This window comes from Porites lutea, chromosome 2 (assembly GCF_958299795.1).
Source record: "Porites lutea chromosome 2, jaPorLute2.1, whole genome shotgun sequence".
NCBI lineage: Eukaryota > Metazoa > Cnidaria > Anthozoa > Scleractinia > Poritidae > Porites > Porites lutea.
Genome location: NC_133202.1, coordinates 52,123,835 through 52,146,353, shown reverse-complemented (window position 1 = coordinate 52,146,353; position 22,519 = coordinate 52,123,835). Strand labels below are relative to the sequence as shown.

The 22,519-nt window shown below is 39.9% G+C and overlaps 1 protein-coding gene across 1 annotated transcript; it reads left to right on the top strand.

The window, feature by feature from the left end:
• Positions 1-7,437: 7,437 nt before the first annotated feature.
• Positions 7,438-19,781, top strand: LOC140926399 (uncharacterized). Its single transcript, XM_073376149.1, has 10 exons — positions 7,438-8,308; positions 11,769-11,960; positions 12,454-12,697; positions 14,167-14,300; positions 14,929-15,226; positions 16,054-16,269; positions 16,814-17,038; positions 17,417-17,555; positions 17,986-18,055; positions 19,218-19,781. Exons 1-10 carry the CDS (start codon positions 7,547-7,549, stop codon positions 19,332-19,334), a joined length of 2,397 nt encoding a protein of 798 aa, XP_073232250.1. The 5' UTR covers positions 7,438-7,546; the 3' UTR covers positions 19,335-19,781.
• The last annotated feature ends 2,738 nt before the right edge of the window (positions 19,782-22,519 follow it).

The window sequence follows — 22,519 nt, the reverse complement described above, 5'->3', positions numbered from 1 at the left end:
TTATTATTATTATTATTATTATTATTATTATTGTCACCAGTACTCCCCAGCCCAGAGAATACTGTTGCACATGGGTCGAAAAACAGACTACAGCCCCTCTGAGCAGAGGCTCAAAGTTCATTACACGTTATTAAAAATTGTTGCGATTCAATGAAACAATACTCACACTAACTATTTATGAGTTTTTGAAGATAAAGATAACTTAAATTACTTAAAATGACATTCAAGGTAGATGGCAATCAGTGTGGGAATTTGAGCTTCCAAAGCATGGTTCAGACGCCGTACTTTTCATGTGCCGAGGCTAATTGAATAAGATCGACTTTGGAGCGACACTGTCGCGACATCTGATTCAGACGGCGCACCGTGTGTCGTGCCCAAGTTTAGTTCGACAAAAGTTCGACAGACTCTGTCGAACTTAACGTCCTTAACGCTTTTGCCGTACCAAATTGATTCAGACGCCGCTCTTTTGCCTTACTTAATTCATCAGTTAGGTTCGGCACATGAGTGGAGCGGCGTCTGAACCGGGTCTTAGAATTGTTCGATCATGTATCCAGCTAAAATTCAGATCCATCACGCATTAAAGAGTAACGCAAACATCACCCAAACAATCTTCTACCCAAGGAAACGTCGCTGTGAATCAGCATTTTTCTCATTTTCCTGTCACAAAATTGAGCGTAGCAGGCATCATTATGATATTAGCCACACTTATCGGCCAGGTTATTTAATGTGTTTGATATTTTATTCAGGTATGAACAGGAAGTAAAAACACTGCCTACTATGGAATATTTAGCTTCGAACGTCAACCAGAAAGAAACAAACTGACAACTTCGGCTTGATCTCTACGCTTTCTCTACTACGATACACAAACTTTTTGTAAAGGGAGTTCGGACGCCGGAGTGAAACATCACAGTTCAGGATTTGGACAAGGTAAACTTCAGTTTAAACCCGGGTGTACACTACGAAGGATATTATATTTAATTTTGACCAATATGACTTAAGGGAAAACATTCTAAAAAACTCTTTGAATGCCCAAATAAACGCAAAGAAGATCCTCGCAGTTTAAGATGCATCTTACAGCTGAACTTATACAGTTGCGCAAAGAAAGCCTGAAAAATTCAGCAAATGTTTGGATGGAGAGAAATTTGTTCTATATTTTCGCTCAGTGAATCATCGCGAGCTGTTTGACAGTCATGCGGAACAAGAAGCATCGAGCAGTTTAAGATCTAAGTTGTATGAGAAATATTCTGTACATTTAATTTCGCTTTATTTCTCTTAAGTACTTTTCTTGTGTTCATATCTGTGGTCACTAACTGACTATGCACGTTAGATGACTTTTTATCAGCCACAGTTTAACACCCAGAACGTCTGTGTGAAAAATCATCGCGAAAACAATGATGAATCATTAGCCTAAGGGGCATACTACAGCTCATTGCCTTTGTAGGTATGTTCACGCTATAGCTGGAGGCAGTAAAAAAGCGCATTCTTGGATTTATTTTAAGTGATTATACTTCTCACTAAACCACTTTGCTTAACAAGGTTGAAATGCCTTCTTTGTGTATCAAGCGCATTCAGAATTTCTTAATTCTAGTTTACAAAAGTTTATTTTTTAATGAGTATCCAACTTATATGAGGAATATGTTTACTGTTCGCCATACAACGGGACACAACCTATAATTTGCGCGGTACCCATATGTTGACTCTAAACAAGCCTAGAACGACAACCTATGGACTACACTCTTTTTCTTATTTTTCCGCCCAGCAATGGAACGATCTTCCCGATGAATTAAGGAACAGTACTTTTCCTGATTTTAAGCGACGTGTGCAAAGTCTCAATACGTTTGATTACTTTCACTAATTTTTGTTTTGTTTTGTATATATCTCTTTTTTCTTTCTTTTCCCTCACTTTTAGAGATCTTAATTTGTTTCTTGAAGATATTAGCTATATAGTGTAGCTACTCTAAAGTTTGAGTCAAAATAAAAGTTATGTTTGTATGTATAATGTATGTACCGGATGGCTCTTGTACCGGCACCAAAACCATACCAGATAGTCTTCTATTCACACATAAGAACGGTGATTTCTGCGCTATTTCTGTAACGGAGTGAAGCGCCGTTCTTGAAAGTGGAGCGTCATATATTGGATAGGCTTTGTGCCACACGTGGAGCAGTGTAAACAGATATTCGGGCCGTAAAGGAAGTAAATAGGGAGCTTAAGCAACGACAACGGTGGCGGCCACAAAAAAGTCACTTAAAAATGGAATTCGCGCTGCCTCAAACCTAATCGCGCTTATTCCATTTTGTTTAATTCGTCAAATGCTGGTAAATTTCATTGCAGTTGAATTAAAAAAGATTGTGTCAAAGTCCAGGAAAAGAAAAATAAAGTTGTGTTCCCGTCCTCGACAAAACGTGAAATTAGGCACTTTCACGTTGTAGTCGTCCAACGACGGTTAAGAAATGCACAAAAGAGCGTGATGCACGTGCACAGTTGTTATTTTGTCAATCTAAACCTATTGGTTTTTTGCCGTTCTCGTTACCGTCGCCGTCGTCGTTGCTTAAGCTCCCTAATATTTATGGGTGAGGACTGGGATTTAGGTCACCAAACCCTCTCGGCCAACCCCTCTGGCACGATGTTTGATGTGTGTGAACGACTTGTTCCAGTCCTGTGCTGTTGCTGTTCATACCTACCTGTACTGGATAACTTCTCGTGTCGGCCGGAAAAGCAATCCGGTATTGTATGAACATACCCTAATAGTGAGGTTGGGGTACCTGTGCTAATATTGGAATTTTTAGAAAGGTCAATGCAAATCGCGCTAACTAAGCTACTTCTCATTCACCACGCGATCCAGCTCATACTTTGCTGCGTCACCTATTGGCCTCCTGATAGCATAACTACCAGGGGGCTTACTACTAAACGCGACGTGAAAAAGCGGCTACAATTGCTTATAAGTAGAGAACATCTTACCAGCTAAGCCAAAACTGATCCTCGTTCCCAAGTCCTCTCCTACTCGTTCCCCGGAGAAGTAAGAGAGGACCCTGGGAACGAGATTGGCTAAAACTAAAGTTACACAGTGATTTTAATTTTCAAGCCGTTTGTTTAGTGTTTTTTAAACATTTAATTACCTTAGCGCCGACGCCTCGACTTTGCGCGACGCGGGAAAAAATAGGTCTGGTGACTGGTTTTTTAAAAACAACATATTCGTTATGCAACTTACATTTTCAAAGTGTCACCGATCACGCATCGAAGATTTAGCCTGGTTCTCTGATTACCTATGTAACAGGAATCAATTCGTGTGCGTAGACGGTTCATGCTCTGATCCCTAGCCTGTCTTAACTGGAGTCCCCCAGGGAAGCGTTCTTGGTCTGTTACTTTTTACATTGTACATTAATGACCTTCCATCCTGCCTACAATTTTCAATTTCATAAATATTGATGTACGCTGATGACACTGTTATCTTCTCCTCTTGTAATTCCATCTCTGAAATTGAAACTGAAATTGTCTCTGGATCTGGTGAATGTTTCTCACTGGCTTAAAAAAGCAAACCTTTTCTGAATCTCAAAAAAACGGAGTGTCTATTTTATGGTACCAGACAACGACTAAAAATATCAGGAACTGCGGACTTTTCAGTTACTCTGGACGAGATTCCTATTAAGTTCTCCACAGTTTTCAAGTATCTGGGTGACAGGCTCGACAACCATCTCTCATTTAACGAACATATCGATTACGTAGCATCCAAAGTATCCCAGAAACTAGGAATTCTTTCAAGAGTAAGACGTCCATTAACAACTAAATCTGCCAATCGTTTGTATAATTCCATAGTGTTACCGCTTCTGGAGTACTGTGATGTCCCCTGGCACGACTGCAGTCTTGAGAATCAGCAAAAGATCGAACGTTTGCAAAGAAGAGCTATTCGCATTGTTCCCAAGAACTCTCGGGAACTGACCAGCGATGCCATCATCGAAAAACTCGGATGGAAGCCACTCCCCGATAGACGAGAGGAACATTTTAAAGAATTAGTTAATAACTGTTTTAAGGGGCCGGACTGTTCTTGTTTGTTCAAGCCGGGGTATTTTAACACCAAACGCTATGACATTCATTCACATAAGACTAGGTTTAGCCAGAATCTTTTTGTCGATAAAATTAAGCTAGAAATTTCTAAGCGTGCTTTTTATTATAAAGGGGGAATTTTTAAAACTCATACACTGTAGTTTTGAGCATTTTGCTGTTTTTAGAATCTATCATCTGTATAAGTTTTTTTTAAATTATTATTATGTCTTTTTTTTAATTAAGCTTCATTATTAACTAATTAATTAATTAATTAATTAATTATTTCACAGTGCCCACATTGATAGAGGTTATATAACTGAAGTGGTTACTCTGTATGACTAATTTATTTATTTATTATTTTCATTATGTACGAAGCTTACTAGCTATAGCCGCATATGGAGCACAAATGTTTATTACTACTTCGACGACACGTTCGGATGCCACTGTTCTATTTTGTATCGTCGAGGGTTACTGGAGTCGTCAAGTGTAAATAAATTCCAAGTGCGTCAAACTCTGTTAACGGTTAATCTTCAACTAAAAGTAGCCCTTCACACATAGGAGCGAAACATACAGCGACTTCCATGCAGCGCAGTTGTCATGAGTTTTTCATGATGAGAGGATGATGATGATGATGATGATGATGATGAGTCTAATGAGTCTGATTATCATTTTATAATTTCTTGTTGCGTTTTCTGCAGAATAAAAATGGGTTGCTACTGTGCAAAGATGGAAGAACGAGTCAGTGAGAAATTTGCAGAAAGCCAGATTATCCTGCGAGAAATGTGTTGGGCCAATCTTCGTTACCAAAGGTCCACAGGCTGTTGTCAGATCCAAGGCAATGGAGCCCTTGTTCTTACACCAGACGTGCTCTGGTTCGGTAGGCTGTGCGGCACTAAAGAAATCGAAATGCCTCTTCGACACATCCGCTCATTGGGATGTGGGTCCGTCCACGCTCGTGGTCAATATGGAGGCTATCCAGGGCTAATCATCGACTACGTCGATCCCACTTCAGGAATTGAAGACCAGGTTATGATATCGGTACCAAATCCTGACCACTGGATGAGATTAATCAATGATGCTATTAACAAGGCAATAAGGTCTTAGTTTGATATTTCTTCCACCCTCTGATTCAGGAAACCTTAATGAAAACGAGAGCGAGTTATATTGAGCATGTGTGAGCAGTGACAATTAGTGATCAGTTAGTCCATGTTCGTAGCTAGACAACTTATTAAAAATCAAACTCTTCGCAGGGGAAGACTAGCTGAAATTTAAATTAGATTAAAAATGGTTTGCTGGGCTTTCTAATTTTTTTTTTTTAAATCCAGTAGCTTTGTCTGGGGCCGCTGAAGCTGCATTTCGCGTAGCAGTCAAAGCTTAAATTGCCCAAGCGTAACATGAGAGTTTGTATGCAGGGGAAATAAAAATTTCATCAAATAAATGAACTAAAACTGGTAAAATAAAGGTATAAATAAAGTTAAATATTCTTACCTGGTGTCATTAATAAATAGTCCAGGAGTTAGGGACGTTTTGCTTAACTCAGAGGACAGAAAGGTTTGACGATAGATTTTGATACATTAATCATTGTCAGTTCCACAAATTATTTTAATGTATTTTGCCATGTAACTTTAAAAAATCATATCTCTGGTGTTATTTACAGTTCAATATCAAGCTATACCTCATTGGAAAGGGAAAAATATTTCGGTCGTAGGAAAGCCATAATATTCCCTTTTTCGCTTCCATCTTTCCCCCTTTCCCCCAGAAACGCCTGATACTCAGGCTACTCAATGTATCACGGTCAAAAGTCCATGTTTAACAGTCGTCAACAATGAAAAAATGAATTTAACTTAAACGCGAGGCTGATAGTTGAAACCAAATAAATTCTAAGAAACGCACTGCACAAGAAAACCAACATTCTCATATATCTCCTTAGACTTCTCAAGATACTTTTAACAAAAGCACCGCCCTTTTAATAGGGAACGATATGATAAATACCGTCCTTTCTGAGATGTGTCACAGTATCTTTGTTCAACGGGTAATACAATCTCCAAAGTTTTTTATGGATTATGCCGAGCTTTTCTCGTGTTTAACGATCCATTTTCAGACAAGAGGAATTGATTCCTTTCAAATTGTTCCATTTGTTTACGAAAAACTGCAGGGTTAAGCTGATATATGGCTATTTTCATTTAGTCTGGATTTCATGTTTAATGGGAAAGAAGCTGCTTGTAGGAAGATAATAACTACCTTTCCAGTCAAATTTTTCACGATATCACTGAAATTATGTAACATGTTTTCTGATACTACATTTTCATTGTAAAGATCGCCTCTGATCATTACATATACATTCTCTGTAAGAAAAAAAAAGTTCCTCTTGCGAGTCACTTGACACATTCATGGTCCTCCATGGAGAGAGACCTTTTTACCGATACGGCGGCCATATTGAATTAATTCGATTTAAGGAGTATTATAGGATGCCCAGGGGGGCATGAGCACATTTCGTTTGTATTTTCGGCGAGCGCTTTTCGGGACATTTTTTCGTAAATTACAATCTTATTCTAAGAAAATTTTAAGAAAAAATGTCCCGAAACACAGGAAAAAATAACGGGTTCCCATTTTTGGGTATTAACACAAAAATCCCAAATTTGGAAGAGTGAGACAAGTACCAATCTGGGAACTTGGTTGGGAATTCCCTGGTTGGGACTTGTCTCACTTTGCCAAATTTGGGATTTTTATGGGTATTCTTTAAATAGCCAAAAATATCCAAAAATGGGAATCCGTTATTTTTTCCTGTGAAAAGCCCTCGAAAATACAAACGAAATGTGCTCATGCCCCCTGGGCATCCTATAATACTCCTTAAATCGAATTAATTCAATATGGCCCCCGTATCACTGGTCCGTATCGGTAAAAAGGTCTAAATAAAAGTGATAAAAAAAGACATAAAAATAATTAAAAAAAGAAAAACTTATATAGATGGTAGATTCTAAAAACACCAAAATGCTGTAAACTATGAGTTAAGAAATTGCCCCGTTATAATAAAAAGCACGCTTAGAAATTTCCCGCTTAATTAACGGTTTTAGAGAGAAAACCGTTTACATAAAATCCATAAAACGGCCATAAATCGGCCCGTGGACCACACAGGAGAGACGTAACACACATTTTAAGTAAGGTAAGCTGTTTTTTATTGAAATCCTTTCATTTTCGTAGGTTACAGAAACGATAGGTTTTTTTCCCGCACAAATCCTTATATTTTGAATGTTACGCAACAATAATGCCGATGCTCATATTTTGAGCTTGGATGAGCTGTGGTCCCTTGGGCTACCTGTGTTCCTGGAGTTGGTTGCTTTACTGAAGCAACCAATCAGAACAGAAAGCTTCTTTGTTGCCCAGTTGCCCAGCAGTAAACAACATGGCGGATAATTTGGAGATAGAAGCTAGCTCCTTCAAAACCCCCAAGATTATCTTAAAGAGTCCTCAAGATTGCGTTATGTGATTTTAATCTGTTAACGGATGGGATCAGGAAGCTCAAAGGGAAGTGCAAAGGTGGTGGAGCTTAACTCGGGAAATAATTTTGGCTCCAAACATAAGAACACCACAGAATCTCAAAACATAACCGATGGCTTTGATGAAGGGAAGGTTACATCTTCTGCGAAAGCTTTGGCTTACGATGCACTGAAAACGAAAGAGCATACATCAGCTGTTGATGAGCCAACATCAAGCTTAGATTCTTTGTTAGCTTCCTTCAGTGAACAATATCCAGCTATTGCCCCAACGTTCAGCCTAACAAGGGAATATTACCAAGGTTTAAAGCATGCTTTGGATGGTAACAAGCTGCTTTCACCCCCATCAGTTGGTTATGCCAACGGATTGTTCAGTGTGTACTTGACATACAAGAAACCGAGCAACAGATTTGCTCTAACAGAGTTTGTTGTTGCTTTAGGATTTCCCAAGCTAGCTTATAATGTTATTATTGAATGTAGGAAAAATTACCCCGAACTTACGACGTGGGATAGAGATAAACAAAATAGAAAGGACAACAAAGATGAAGAGACTGAACAAGTACAGCAAGGGAATGATGTAGGACAAAGGACTGCTGTAGAACAAAAACCTAGCATTACTTCTGAACAAGATATGTTAAATATTGTGACGGAAGGAAATGACACAGCACAAGGGACAGCGGGGGATACTCTAATACAGGAGAATAATGAAAATGTTGGTGAGAAAGGTGAACAAGCTGTGGTAGAGAAGGAGGAAGAGGAACCCATAAGCCAGGTAATTGATTGGGTCTTCAAAAAAGTTAAGGACTCACAATGATGATTTTTATATTCAGTATGCTATAGTAAAATCTTAGCCTGTGTACAGACATCCCCCCTCCCTCAGGAAAAATTGGGAGAGGAGACATCTGTGAATCGCCGTCGTTAATGGTGTTCCGGTATACATTTGCGTAAATTATTTTTTTGTTCTTTCACTGACAGTTGAAAAGGCACATGTAGGTCGAAAAATAGCTCTGGCATCTGTGCACAGGCTAGCTGAACATCTTTACGTAATGTCCAACCAAAATTCCAGATATAAGATCTCTGATTACAGTGAAGCCAGGCCAAGCGTACCTCCTAAGATCCTATTTATTATTCGAAAGTTGAACCGTTGGTAGTTGTAGATTTCAGATTCATCTCTGTGGGCATTCTTGCATGCGTAATGAGCCGTGAATTCACACACGATTCAGTTACGAAATTTCTACCAGCTCAGTTTCCCAGGAATTTGATGTAAATGTCTTCTAAGACATTTAATCCATTCAAAGATTTTCAATCTGACCAAATGCAGAGAAGTTCTCTCAAAATATTCACTACTCATTTGGCATACAGGAATGCCGATTTAAATTTGACACCAGTTACAGGAACGACTAATGGATTCATTTTTTTCAAATAATCAATTCTGTAATACAATCTTTTTGGGGTAAGCTTGACCTGCCTTGGCTGTTAACGTTGGATTTTGTATGTCTTCTCTTTTATTTACAATACCGACCGGTACAGACAGACACACCCGCAACCGGTGCAGCAAACATTGGTGGTCTTAACTTCTCATACCTTTTCGAGAAAGCCGAAATACAAATACCGGTAAACAAATATGAGTGTCCACAAAGGCTGAGCTTGTCCTCGGGGAATCTATTCTGAGGTTCATTCACCAATCACAACACCGGAAATTATTTGCGTCATGGCATTAACATTACAACCAATCAGAGGCTGTCCCCAACATTCTGGGGAAATGGGAACACGATTATCGTCGGCGATTCACAGACGTCCCCTCTCCCGATTTTTCCTGAGGGAGAGGGGATGTCTGTACACAGGCTATAAAATCTCTATTCCCAGGACTCACTCTCTTCTATCAGACTCAGAAAACAGTATTAACCTGAAATACTTCAGGAACACTGATTTTGTAGTGACAGATAAAAACATAGCCTGCATAGCAGACGTAATTTAACCTCGGTTAGTAAGTTGCTGCAAAGCAGCGCTGAGATCCTGGCTTGTTCTGGGCCCTCTGTGGACTCAATGAATTACCGGAATAGCGTTTTGAATTTCCTTTCATCTTGATTGGCAAATCAATGATGGCATTTTTAACAGACCAATCATGGCATGTTCTCAAATCTTGTTGCTCAGGTAGGGCCCAGAACAAGGACTTTGGCACTGTTTTGCCGATAGACTTAATCGGAATTTAGTTTTGTCTGTGGCACGGGCTAATAAAAATAAAGATCAGGATAAACAAGCAAGTCACTACTCGTCTGCATTATAGGCTCCCAGACAGTGCAGAGGAGCTAAAACCTGTCTCTTCCAAGCCTCCTAATACAGCCATCTCTCCTCAATCCTCATCTGTGCCTCAATGACAGAACTGTCATACTGACGGCAAAAATTTATGTTTACATCATTAATCTGCTCGTCATGGAGTTCCAAATGGAAATTTGTTAGATTTTACTTTGTATGTTTCTCCTCAGGTCTATTATCATTTTAGTTTTGAGTTCTTCAGTGAAAGAGTCTGTCAGCACAAATCAAATGCTTCTATATATATTTCATGAATATTGACTCTTTTGCAGTAGATTAATCATATTTACATTTGACCTTTGTGACCCTTTGTCTCTTTCTGTCATTCGTAAATAATACCTAAAAGCACATACAATCATACAGTAATAATCATAATGATCTCAACCAATCAGAGCTCCTGGCCTGGTTCTAGACAGACTTTGTATGATCAGTTCACCTGTTGTTGAGGTGTGAATGTCTCTCCTGCAAAATGTCCCTAGCTTAGAGGAGCAGGGAGAGATCATGTTACGTGGTTGTATTCACAGGCAAGCCTCTCCTCAGACCCCACAAGGTTTTCACACCTGTTTTCTCAGTCCACTTTTTCCAATGTCTTGTATCTTTGAACAGGCTACAAAACTACAAATTGATTACCCTTGCTTTTTATGGTGATTGTTATCTTTCTTGCATGAACACAACTGCATTCCAGAATATTTCTGGTTTTCACAGTTTTGTTAGTTTTCACAGTAAGTCATTTAATTGTCATCAGCTCCTTTAGTCTGGCCCGTGGATCAGTGATTTACATGGCTGACACCTTGAGCAGGCAAAGTTAATTTATTTTGCTACCCGAGTTGGTTGTGTTCTTTTTATAGTCATCCAAGAAAAATATTACATTTGGCCACATACTGTAATAATTTATCCTTTATTTACCAAACTTGTTCATTCAAGATGTCTTATACACAGTGTATTGGCTTCCTCCTTTTTGTCAATGTTCATGTAAAACACAGTACAATAACTTTGACCTCAAGTTTGGGTGATAATGCTTTTACTGTAATATACTGCAGACACCAACCCTTGGAAATACGGTGATCAGTTACCCCTTGAACAGTATGATACATATAACTGTATTAGCCGATCAACATCATTTGTGGTTGTGCAGTCATCATCTTGAGAAATGTTGTTCTGACTTTAAAGTAGGAGAGCTTTTAGAGCGGTTTTCGTTTGAGTGTCGAAAAGTAATTGGTTTTGCACTTTCTACACGATGCGATTGGCTTAAAAGATTCGCGCCACCTTTTCATCCAATCAGAAGTAAAACCAAAGCCAATTGTGACACGCTCGCATGCATTTTCCCGCGCTTTGCGTCAGCCACATGTAATTACTTCGAGTTTTGATTGGTTCAATGTATTGTCTGTGTCCCATGTGATTGGCCAGAGTAATTACTTTGGTTTTGGTTTTACGACACTCAAACGAAAACCACTGTATAGAGCATTAAGGGAGTACTGACTGTGTTTAATGCAATAATCACAATACCTTGAATTCCGATCTATGACCTGGCTCAGTGAATATGCCTTTGTTTCAGGCCTTCTTTTATCTTGTCCTCTTTTTCCTTTTAAAATCTCCCCTCCCCTATGAAATCCTTAGGTACAGTACTGTAGGCCTGGTACTCAGGTTAGACCAGTGTATTGGTAGGCCTGAGAACGGAGGGGAGGGGTTAGGAGGCTATTAGACTGTAAATCTACCTTCATTTTCAACTCTCCATGAGAACCAAACAGCCATGACATTATCTAATTCAAGTCTGTTGAATACCTAGTCTGACATCTCCCCAACTGATGCGTTACAAGGTGGAGACCGCTGACATTTTAGCCTATTGAATATCAATTCTTATTCTTAGGTATAAACAGCTTCTTTCCGCCTTTTTCCTTGTTTCCTTGCAAATTTTTTAGGAGGAGAAAGAGAAGATACGCACCTTGAAGATGTCACAGGAAATCATCTGTAATCTTCTAAAGGCAGTTTTAAACTTTTCTGACCTTAATGACAGTTTTTGCTTAGCTTGTGATGACTCTGGTATGGTGCCTCTGTTTGTTGACATGATTAAGGAACTGAAAGATGCAATTCCTGACCAATTAAAGAATGTGGTAAGTGTATCAGTAATAGATATGATTTTTTATAATTATGAACCGTGATAATTTCATGTTATCAACAACACCAGATAAAAAGCAACACCACCTCAATTGGTTAATTGGAATGAAATTGGTAAGGTTCAGGAAATTATTAGAATTTGGATCCGGGTAAACCATTTGATTACCTATTAATATCATGGGTGACAAAGTACACTCATAATTGTAAGGTTAAGACTTGTTTGTCAGATCAGTTGAGAACTCGATGCACTGAGCTCAGATTTTGGCTTAAGTTCACAATTTTCAGAATTTTTCAACAAAATGATGACCAGCTCCCAGTTTGCTTGCGAGCTCACTTGGTAAGATTTTTTGCTGTACCAGTATCACTGGGGTCAGGGATCCTGGTAAGCCTGATTTTTTCAGGCTTTCTTTTCGCAACTGCAAAAAAGGGGCTTCTTTAAGCACAGGGTTCTGCTTTGTGTGATATATTTTTTATATTCGTTGTTGCCAGAACTCCAAAACACAGCAACTTTCTAAGTACACAGTACGAGGTAGAATGCTTTCTTTGGCCATGGGCGTCCTTCATAACTTGTCCAAGCGTGTTCCAACAAGGAAAAGCTTTGCTGATTGTCAGGCAATAAATGTACTCATTCCGCTCCTTAAAGCCGAAGTTATGATTTATAGTGCTAAGAGTTTGCTTGTCCTGGCCTACTTAACTGATGAAGATAATAATCATTTGATAATGGCAGATGAAGGTAATTATTTTTAACTATAACTGTACAACTGTGAATGGTTTAAACCCATGAGTGGTTTCATAAGTAGGTGAGTGTAGTCCACTATATGGGACGTTTGTTGACAGTAACTGTTATTTGGAATACCTGTGACTCTGAAGATGACTACCACACAGGTTTTGAAATGCAGAGTGCAAAGAAAGTAGTGTCCAATAGCCCGGGGCTAGTGAATTTTGCTATTGGGCTAGTGATTTTTGTTCTTAACTTGCCTGATGGGCAAGTGCTGTTTTGGGGGGAAATTCAAATTAGAGAAGGATAGTAATCAATCCTGCTAATCAAAAAGGGTTTTGGGGCTAGTTGAAATGACTTGTGGGCTAGTACATGCTAGTTAGAGCTTACCCGAATGGCAGGCTGTAAAACTGACTTTCTTTGCACCCTGGTTCGGAACGTCAGTTAATATCAAGAACAGCCCTATTCAGGACTACACTCATCTGGACGATCATGTTCCACTCAAAACTGTACACCTTGTTCATGTACATGTAGCTTCTTACCAAGCCTAAACTCATCAATAGAGATGAGCATGGTGTGGGGGGAGTTGTGAGATGGGCATGGTGTGAGGCCGGTGTTGCCCGAACTGTAGCCAAGTCCAATGCATAACCTTCAGTTGACAACCCTGATAGTGGAATCCACCCAGGTACCGTCACATTACTAACCAGTGGAACCTAACATACTTGCCATACATGGGATGGCTGGGTAGGGAGCAGAGAAACACTTTGTTAGTACGAGAGACAACAGGAAACGACACGCGGACGTACATTGTAATTGTCGGATCTCAATTGAAGGGTTGTAAAAACACATGAACCTCTGTGAAGCAATAAGGGAGCCCCTGAATATCTCTACGTGAGACCATTGACCAGCCATTTCTCAAGTTGTTATAAAGGCACCTGTCTCATTAAAATTTCTTTTTATGCACTGCTAGGTAATAGAACTGATTGCTTAAAATTTGGAGGTGTTTCATGTAACGTTGTAGTCACCCACGTAGTCGATGGTACAAAACAAAACAGAGCCTATCGAGCCCATCCTAGTGGAACGGGGCCCAGAGGAGCTCAGCCCAGCCCAATTCCACTCCTGGACTTAGCCTGTGATAGACTTTCAGATAGCGGGGCCGTAGTGAACCAAGCTCATCCCCAGGGCCTTTCCCCTAGAAAATGGGAAAAGCCCCGGGGACGAGTATGATAGTGAACTGAACAAGCTCAGCGATGACCAGCGTAGCAGGCGCTTGGAAGTAATAGGCGCAAGAGAGAACGAGGCGCGCGGGGGTTGCGTGCCGCGTTCTTTATATTTCCGGCAGGCTAGCCAAGTGAAAATAAAACGCACGTGATCTTTGGAAGACAGGTAGCTATTATATTTGTTTTTTTTTTCCGACCCGACGGTCCTGCCCCGGAGTCTCCAAAGATTTTTGTACCGTTTCTTACCCTGTCCTTTTATTTCAGGTCCTATCAAGTTTCTGATTCGATTGTTGAAAAAGTCACTGGGGATGGTCAGGCACAAATACTTTGGCTTTTCGTCAGCAGAACTTGCTGAAGGACTGACACAAATAGCGGTCAATGACAACAACAAGAAAACGGTATGTCAGGCTTGTTCCTTTTGTACTGTACAGGTTTTAACTTGATATTTCAGTCCACTTTCAAATCTTTGTTGGTAAGAATTTTTTCTACCTGCAAGAGTTAATGTACATTTTAAGGTAGCTAGCCTCCCACGAAGACGTTCTTAGAGCCCTAAGTTCTAAGAACCTCTGCGTGGCTACTTACCAAGGCGATCGAGTGCAAACGTACAGGTAAAATGTACATTGGCTCTTCATAAAACAAAGAGAAAGTGGCTAACTTGAAACTTGCTTCCTTTCTCGTGAACTTTTCAATTGAATCTTTTGCGTCAAAATAAAACATATTCTTTTTCTGTTTATTAAAGAATATTCTTTGACCGGAAGTGTACGTTAACCACTCTCATTTTGCAAATTTACGAAAATGAACGTCAAGCATTGCATTTTACTCTGATTTATTTAAGACTGGGCATTTTTCGAGAACTTTTTTGAAAAGTTATTCAGTACACTGGCCTCGCCTATTCATAACACTCGTCTGAGAAATAGACATTCACTATTATGGATGAAATAGCAAATTTAAAAATTGCAGTCTAGGGACATGATTTTGACACGAAGGCGACCAGATAACTGATCATTTATGATGTTATGTTTGTAGATCGTGCAATGTGAAGCCATTCCAGTCCTTGTGACTATGTTCCAAAAAGCGAAAACTGAGGATGAAAGGCTAAATGCCTGCAATACATTGTGGACGTTAGCGTTTGACGAAGAAAACAAGAAACAAATTAGAAGTGACGAGTCCGCCATCGCCGAGCTGCGAAAACTTTTGACATCCGATAACAGTGAGTTAAAGAGAGCCGCCGCGGGTGCATTATGGGAATGTGAGGGTAAACAGAGGCACACAGAGGAGAAACAGCAATTGACTTCTACAGAAGAAGGAGTGCAAAGTCACTCGGGTATATCTTTATTTAACTTTTTTTTTTAGATAGATTTTAAGAATGGGTTCTTTGTCCTGCGGATTTGGGGCAAGTTCGTCATCACCCGATATTTATAATTAATATTAAGTTAATGGTAGTAAAGACATGGATTTCGTTGAACCAAAACGTTCACGTATAGTGTATTCACTGCTTCTAAGTCGCTGCGCTCACTGATGTTGTTCCAAACGTTGCAGTTTTCTGATCGGCGCCGACGTCCTTAGGGGTTCGTTCCGCGTTCCTGCCCCACTTAAACGCTTGACGAACCTGGCCTAAGAACGTCGCGTGGGAGGCTAGGGGTTTGACGGCGCTTCTCTTTTGGAAGCAAGACCAAACCGTATCAGTGCTCAGGCAAGAGAGATCAGTTAATGGTAGTAAAGACATGGATTTTGTTTAACGAAAACTATCACGTACAGTCTATTCACCGCTTCTAAGTCGCTGCGCTCACTGACGTTGACGTTGTTCGGAACATTGCAATTTTCTGATCCGCCTACGTTCTTAGGGGTTTGTCTCGTGTTCCTGCCCCACTTGAGCGCGTTACGAACCCCTAAGAACGTCACGTGGGAGGCTAGGTGTTTGGCGGCGCTTTTCTTTTGGATGCAAGACCAAACCGTATCAGTGCTCAGGCAAGAGAGATTAGTTCGTTGGATCGATTAGGAATACTGTGCTTACAAGGATAACGCATTTGTTACATTTATTACCCCTCGTTTTTTTCTCCAATAAACGCTGGCTCTATGAACTGGCTCTGTATGCTTTAACAAGATTTACTGCAGTATCCATGTTATACTTCGTATTATTTTTTTCTTTAGAGACCAAACATGTGATGATCAGTTATCAGTGGGACGTCCAAAAATCCATGATTCATTTGAAAACTCAGCTTCAGGCGCAAGGCTACAAGGTTTGGATGGACGTTGATGAGATGGGAGGCTCTACATTGGAGAGTATGGCCAGAGCTGTGGAGAATGCATCAGTGGTGTTGGTTTGTGTATCTCAAAAGTACAAAGAGAGTCCCAACTGTAGATCAGGTAGCAACCTACATGTGTACAGTCCCTTACACTCGCTCGCATCCTTCTCTCTCGCGGCTGACGGCGTTTCTGTTTACTCTCTCGTGCTTGCCACGCAGGCTATAGCTACCTTTCACGTTGTTTGTGACGATTTTTTCTGGTCAGTCACATGTCCTATACGATATTCTTTTGGGGTCGAACTAGCGATGTATTCCCAACAGAACAGGTTATTTTCTTAGAATCACAAAGCCTTGTGTACAACATTTCACCCCTTCCATTTCTCCAAAAATGTTCCTTAAGCGTCATAGTGTTTCGGATTTATTTAGCGCAATTTTCTAATGACTTTACTTTGGGTGTGAGTATGCCATGTATGCTATCGTGTGGTCGAAATCTTTGCTCTCGAAGTCGAATTGGGATTACTTTTAGTTCTTCTAAACGCAAGAACCTAAAACTTGAACGCGACACAGCGTGTGCCCTGTTATTCTCTGCTAGCAACAAACAGAAGTGCAACAGTAGTAGTCTCTGGAACTCTCATCGACATACTGTTTTCCCTCCTTAAATTTAGAGGCCGAATATACCTACCAGCTTCACAAAGACGTTATTCCACTGATGATGGATTATAAATACAAACCCGATGGTTGGCTCGGCATCATAGTGGGAGCAAAATTCTGGATTGACTTCACCGAAAAGCATAAACTGGATAGTAACATTCATGTACTCGTGAGGGAGCTAGGGGTCCGCGGAAAAGTAGAAGAACAAGAAACCCAAAAAGGTAATATAAAGGTCCAGCGTTCATTGTAGCTGTCACAGGTTACCTAAGCATTTGTTGTTGTTGTATTTCGAGGTTCAATGTGTGGTAATGCTGCACAATATTTCTGTTTGTTCTGTATACCATTGCCATTAATATCAGTAAAGCTTAACAGCAAGCTGAAATATTGCATTTGTTTGTTCTACAAAATAGCCTTAATTCTTTATATAGTTGCTGATCTGGACAGAGTAAAAGCTGATTTGTCCGTTTCTTTTAGTCAATATTTTCGAAGCGATTTCTTTTTTCCGAATCTGCCTCCATTGTTGTTATGTTTTGGTCACTGCCTCCGGCTGTTTAGGTATTTTTTTGTCACGCTTTGTCGCGTAGCTGTTTATTTGTTGATTCTGTGTTGAACTGCAGCCGAGACTTATGTTGATGCTTCACCGAATTTGGTTGATGCTTCACCGGATATTGTTGATGCTTCACCGGACACTTCCATCAAATCTTGGACACATGGTGACGTAAGAAAATGGCTCAAGGAAGTGGGTTTAGAAGATCGGTAAGTTTGATTAGTCGTCCTGTTCGTCATTTAGCCTCCTCCTTGCCATTTCAATCACCAATAATCAGATGGTTGAGCTTTTTTGCAAACCTATTTTTTTGTAATAGAAGCTTTTTATGCGACCACAAACAACTAAACTCCAGGAAAATTACTCTGGTGAAATTGAGCACGTTGGCAAAGTCGCTATGAAGTTTGAAGGAACAAAAGCTCACTTTGGTCGTCCCTTCTTAGCATCTTAGCCTCTTAATCTTTCTAAATGATAATGCCAGCAACATGATTATCTTCGAGTCCTATAACGTGTTGGCCTTTCTTTAAATTTTGACTAGAATCCGTTTCCGCACACAACCGCTATAATTTTATGTCATAGTTAGAGCTGTACTTGGTGAGCAGTCGACTAATTCCCACGCGTTAATGTGTAATTTTCTTAAAGGCTTGATCCCAAGGCTGTCAAAAAACTAGACGGTGGGATGCTACTGCGGCTGCAAGATCTTCGTAAGGAGGTAATAAAAAATAATGAACATGTATATATTTTTTAAACGAACCCCTTTCCTTTTGTTCATATTTACCTTATAGATGAGCTTAGCGTGCTGTTCATCAGAGCAGAGGAATAATTCTTGGTTTTCGAGTTCTATCATTTCAGATTATTCGGTAGCCTGACAAGACAACCGACATTTCGCGACGCCACCACTGGTTTCCCCGCGAAATAACGTCTGAGAAATGATTGCAGATGACGTGCCACTACCCGGATCTGGTTAGTGCCTCTCATTGGCCGTGGTGCGAGAGAAATTGCCTCAACCAATCAGAAGCACTACCCAGTTTTGTTTTCTCAGGCTATTTACTCGGCTTTAGACGGCTATTCGTTATTATATCATACTCCTGATGTATCGTTATATGATGATATCATGGCACCCTAGTTAGCTAACTGAATAGAAAATTTTGACCTCCCTTGCCACTTTGTCATATTTTTTAACATCAAGTGACTAATTCCTAACAAAGTTACAGGACATGGGCGGAAATGAATTAAGCACTCAGGGAGACCGCTGTTGAATACAGTGGAACCCCATTTAAATGGACACTGAAGAGATTTCCTCTTGTTTAAGTCAGTAATACTCGTTTTACTAAGACAAATTGCTATAAAGGAAATAAAACAATACCTAAGGAACAAATCCAAAGCTGTCATTCCGCGGTCTATGTCCTGGGAAACACTCAAAAGGCGCTCATTTATACAATCAAATCCCGCTTTACAGACACCCACTTTGTACGGACACCTCATTATTACCGACAGTTTGCTTTGTCCCTAGGGAAAGAAAGCCCATGTATTGTCTCTAAAGTCAACCCGTTCAATATGGACACCCCATAAATACAGTCACCTTCTATGGCCCTCTCAATGTCCTTATTACCGGGTTTGACTGTACTTTTTATCAAAATCAGTTCTCCGCGTTACTCATTTTTGTGACATGCATCCTCCAAAGACCTATGGCAGCACAAAGGTCAGTCCGTATTAGCGAGGTGAACTTTCTATGAGAATCTGTTGATTGGATAAGAAAAAGGTGTCCTCTGTCCGTAATAAGGAGGTGTTTGTATTCAGGGGGTGTCTGTAAAGCGGGCTTCGACTGTACAAGAATAATGATTTTATGACTTATTACGTATTCATTGTTTCAGAGCCCAGAATTCTTCTACTCTTCAGTCGAAAAATTAATCAGCAGCAATCTGGACGGAGCAGATAGCGTGTTTGAAGTACTTTTATTCACTGATGAACTGGAAAAATTAAGAAAATAGTTATACCTCCCTCCTTGTGAACCACCTATGAGGAACTGCAGTCCGTAAAGCAAATAGCTGAGCTTGTAAGCATGTATCAGGCCCGGTTCAGACGCCGCTCCAATCATGTGCCGAACCTAACTGATGAATTAAGTACGGCAAAAGAGCGGCGTCTGAATTAATTTGGTTCGGCAGTTTTAGTTTGGTGCGGCAAAAGCCTCAGTTAAGAACTTTTGTCGAACTTAACTTAGGCTTGACACACGTCGCGCCAGTCTCGCTCCAAAGTGGAGTTTATTCAATTAGGTTCGGCACTTGAAAAGTACGGCGTCTGAACCAAGCCTCAGTTAACCTGACAAGTGTCGTGTGACCGTAGCTAGAAAACGGGTCTACCCTTTCAAAGAGGTAATGAGGAGCTAAAGCAACGACTACGGCGACGGCAACTTGAACGGCCAAAAAGCAATAGGTTTGATTAGCAAAACGACAGCTTTGCACGTGCATCACGCTCTTTTGTACATTTCCTACCCTTCGTTGCACGACTACAACGTGAAAGTGCCTAATTCCACGTTTTGTCAAGGACGGGAACAGAAAACAACAACTTTCTTTTTCTTTTTTTGAACTTTGATACAATGCTTTAGAGTTCAAATTTAAACAATCTGCCAACATTTGGCAAATTAAACCAGATGGAACAAGTGCGATAAAGTTTAAGGCAGCTCGACTTCACTTTTTAAGTGACGTTTTCTTAGCTCCCTAATGCTTGTTTTATCGAATGCCGGCTGGTATGGACCCATTGTGCATCAGTATAGTCCGTACTCATTCGAAGTTCTTATAGTTCATACCAGACGTTTATTACAAAATCTCAAAAAGAAGGTCGAAAATGAAGCTGTTTTGTAGACTTCTATACTTAGGGATCATATGTCCATTATTTATTTAAATTCTTGATATATTGCTTGAAATCAACTTTACCTGTTCACTCGAGTTAGAAAACATTTTCGTTACCTTCAAATATCTTATGTAATGCGGTTCTTTAAGATTCGCGGCAAGTGGAGAAGTGGTGACTGAAATTAATTAAGAGCTGTATATTATATATTTAATTGACGTGTTTATTTAATTTTTTTTTAAAAAAAAATATATTTTAACGCGAGTGTTAATACGACCCAAAGGGTTACAAAGGATGTAACCATGACAACTGACTTCAAAGTGTTTTAACACTATTATTTTTAACTGTATCTGCCATGTCAGATACAGTTAAAAATAATAATAATATGAGGTAGACATGATGGTGTTGTAAAAGTTTTCCATTGGTGGCTGTCCAGGAAGTACGGATCGAAGGTTGCTGACAAGTGGCATGAGTATGTTCCTGAAACAGTTCGAGAGTCCGAGTGAGTCAAAATCCTTTTGGATTTTAGCAAACAGACCGATCATCGGCTTAAACACAATAGACCTGACCCAGTAGACAAACAAAAAGCAGCTTGCCAAATTATTGAGGTAGCTGTACCAAGGGATGTTAGGTTGTAATTGAGAGTATATACGTAATAATAATAGTAATAATACAGTCGACTCTCTCTTAACGGACACCTCTACAAGACGGACACCTCTGTAAAACGGACGCCTAGAGTTGGTCCCTGCCTTTGCTTATTCCCTTTATTTGACTCTTTATAAGACGGATATCTCTCTAAGACGGACATTTAGTGCCGGTCCCAAAGGTGTCCGTCTTGGAGAGAGTTGACTGTAGAAACGAAAATGATGGAAATCGTTTCATTAATTTGCACTGAAATGGTAAGTCATTATCATTTATTATAATTATACTCACTTTGAAGATAAGATTAAATTCTTTTTGTGGTTTCTCTGTTATCGGAGTGTGAGTGCGATTCCGGCAGATAATCTCGCTGCTACCGTTAGAATAAGCTAAATAATTGAATACACGAGGCGAAGCTTCAAGCAGAAAGGAGAATTTCGAGTTCATTCTACAACCAGCTATTTGGGTCACTCTTTTAACCCCTATTTTAATATTTAAATGGTGTGTTCTGAATGACAATGCGACGAACAGAAACAACAGCAAATACTAAATTCACAATTTAACGTCCAGACAGTTTTGACAGGCTTTCAAAGTAAAGATGATTCAGGTAGAAGTTATTATCCAATGTTAAAACAGGGGCACCCAACGAGAATATAGTTCAAAACCACTTAAACATAGCACTGTTAAAAGTATTTTAGTATTAAAACGGTAGATATAGGCATCTTTTTATCCCCTAAAAATTTTTCATCTGTTCGGATTTCCTAGCTGAAAGTCTAGTGATTCGAAAATTATAGGGATCAAAACTTACCTTTTTGAAAATTTCAGCCAGATAAAGGCTCCCGAAAATTGTAGGTGACCTTTTTACGGTAAAAATCCGTTAAAAGTGGGCAATTATACCATTTTTTAGATGTTCGAAAATCCTAGGAGAGGCAGACAAGCAACAAATTTTGGAAAAAATGTTCCGAAAATTCTAGATCTCAAATCGTCCTCCGAACAGATATTTTCCGAAAATTGTCGTTGGGTGCCCCTGACAGATGCCACGGATGGGCAAAACTGAAGAAGATTGAAACGGATTGAAATGAGGGTTTTTGAAAACTGTTCAGCCTAACAGTTTTTCAAAGTTGATCTCTGCTGTTTGCAACTTTAAAAATAATGCTCAGGAGACATATTTGTTTGTCTCGAATCTCTGATTTTGTCATTTCCTTGTAATATCCTTGCTTACTTTAAGTTCCATAGCGATTGAGGGCGAGCCATTGGCAAAATTGAACAAAATGAACTGGAATGCCGTAACACAGCTCCTTGCTCCTAGGAGAATCCTTTGCTTTGTAGCTTTAGTTCTGGCAATTGATAGTTTTTTCAGAACAGCCGTTTTTATGCAAATTATTCCACATTAGATTCTCATCAAGAGACTATAAAGGGGACAGAGAGGCCATCCCCCATATACACCCTATTCCATAGGTAATTCGTCTCGAGTTATTTTTAACACCACAGATCTCAAGGGGGATTAGACAACAGCCAATCACATAGCGCGAATGTGTTCCGCGTGGATGACCCACGCTGAGAGCCACGCGTCCTTCACGAAATGACACAGAACAAAATGGGGGAAGACGCGGAGAGCGATTTTGCTATTCCTTTTGTCGACGAAAACGACTACAGCGAGATTTCTGCGAAAGCTGTGTCAGCGAAACCG

Bases quoted from the DNA above. Each gene is read 5' to 3' on its own strand.
- LOC140926399 (XM_073376149.1), top strand. From the start codon at position 7,547: ATGGGATCAGGAAGCTCAAAGGGAAGTGCAAAGGTGGTGGAGCTTAAC. The intron at 8,309-11,768 runs GTAATTGATTGG...CAAATTTTTTAG, and splicing joins AAGAGGAACCCATAAGCCAG to GAGGAGAAAGAGAAGATACG. The intron at 15,227-16,053 runs GTATATCTTTAT...TTTTTTCTTTAG, and splicing joins AGGAGTGCAAAGTCACTCGG to AGACCAAACATGTGATGATC.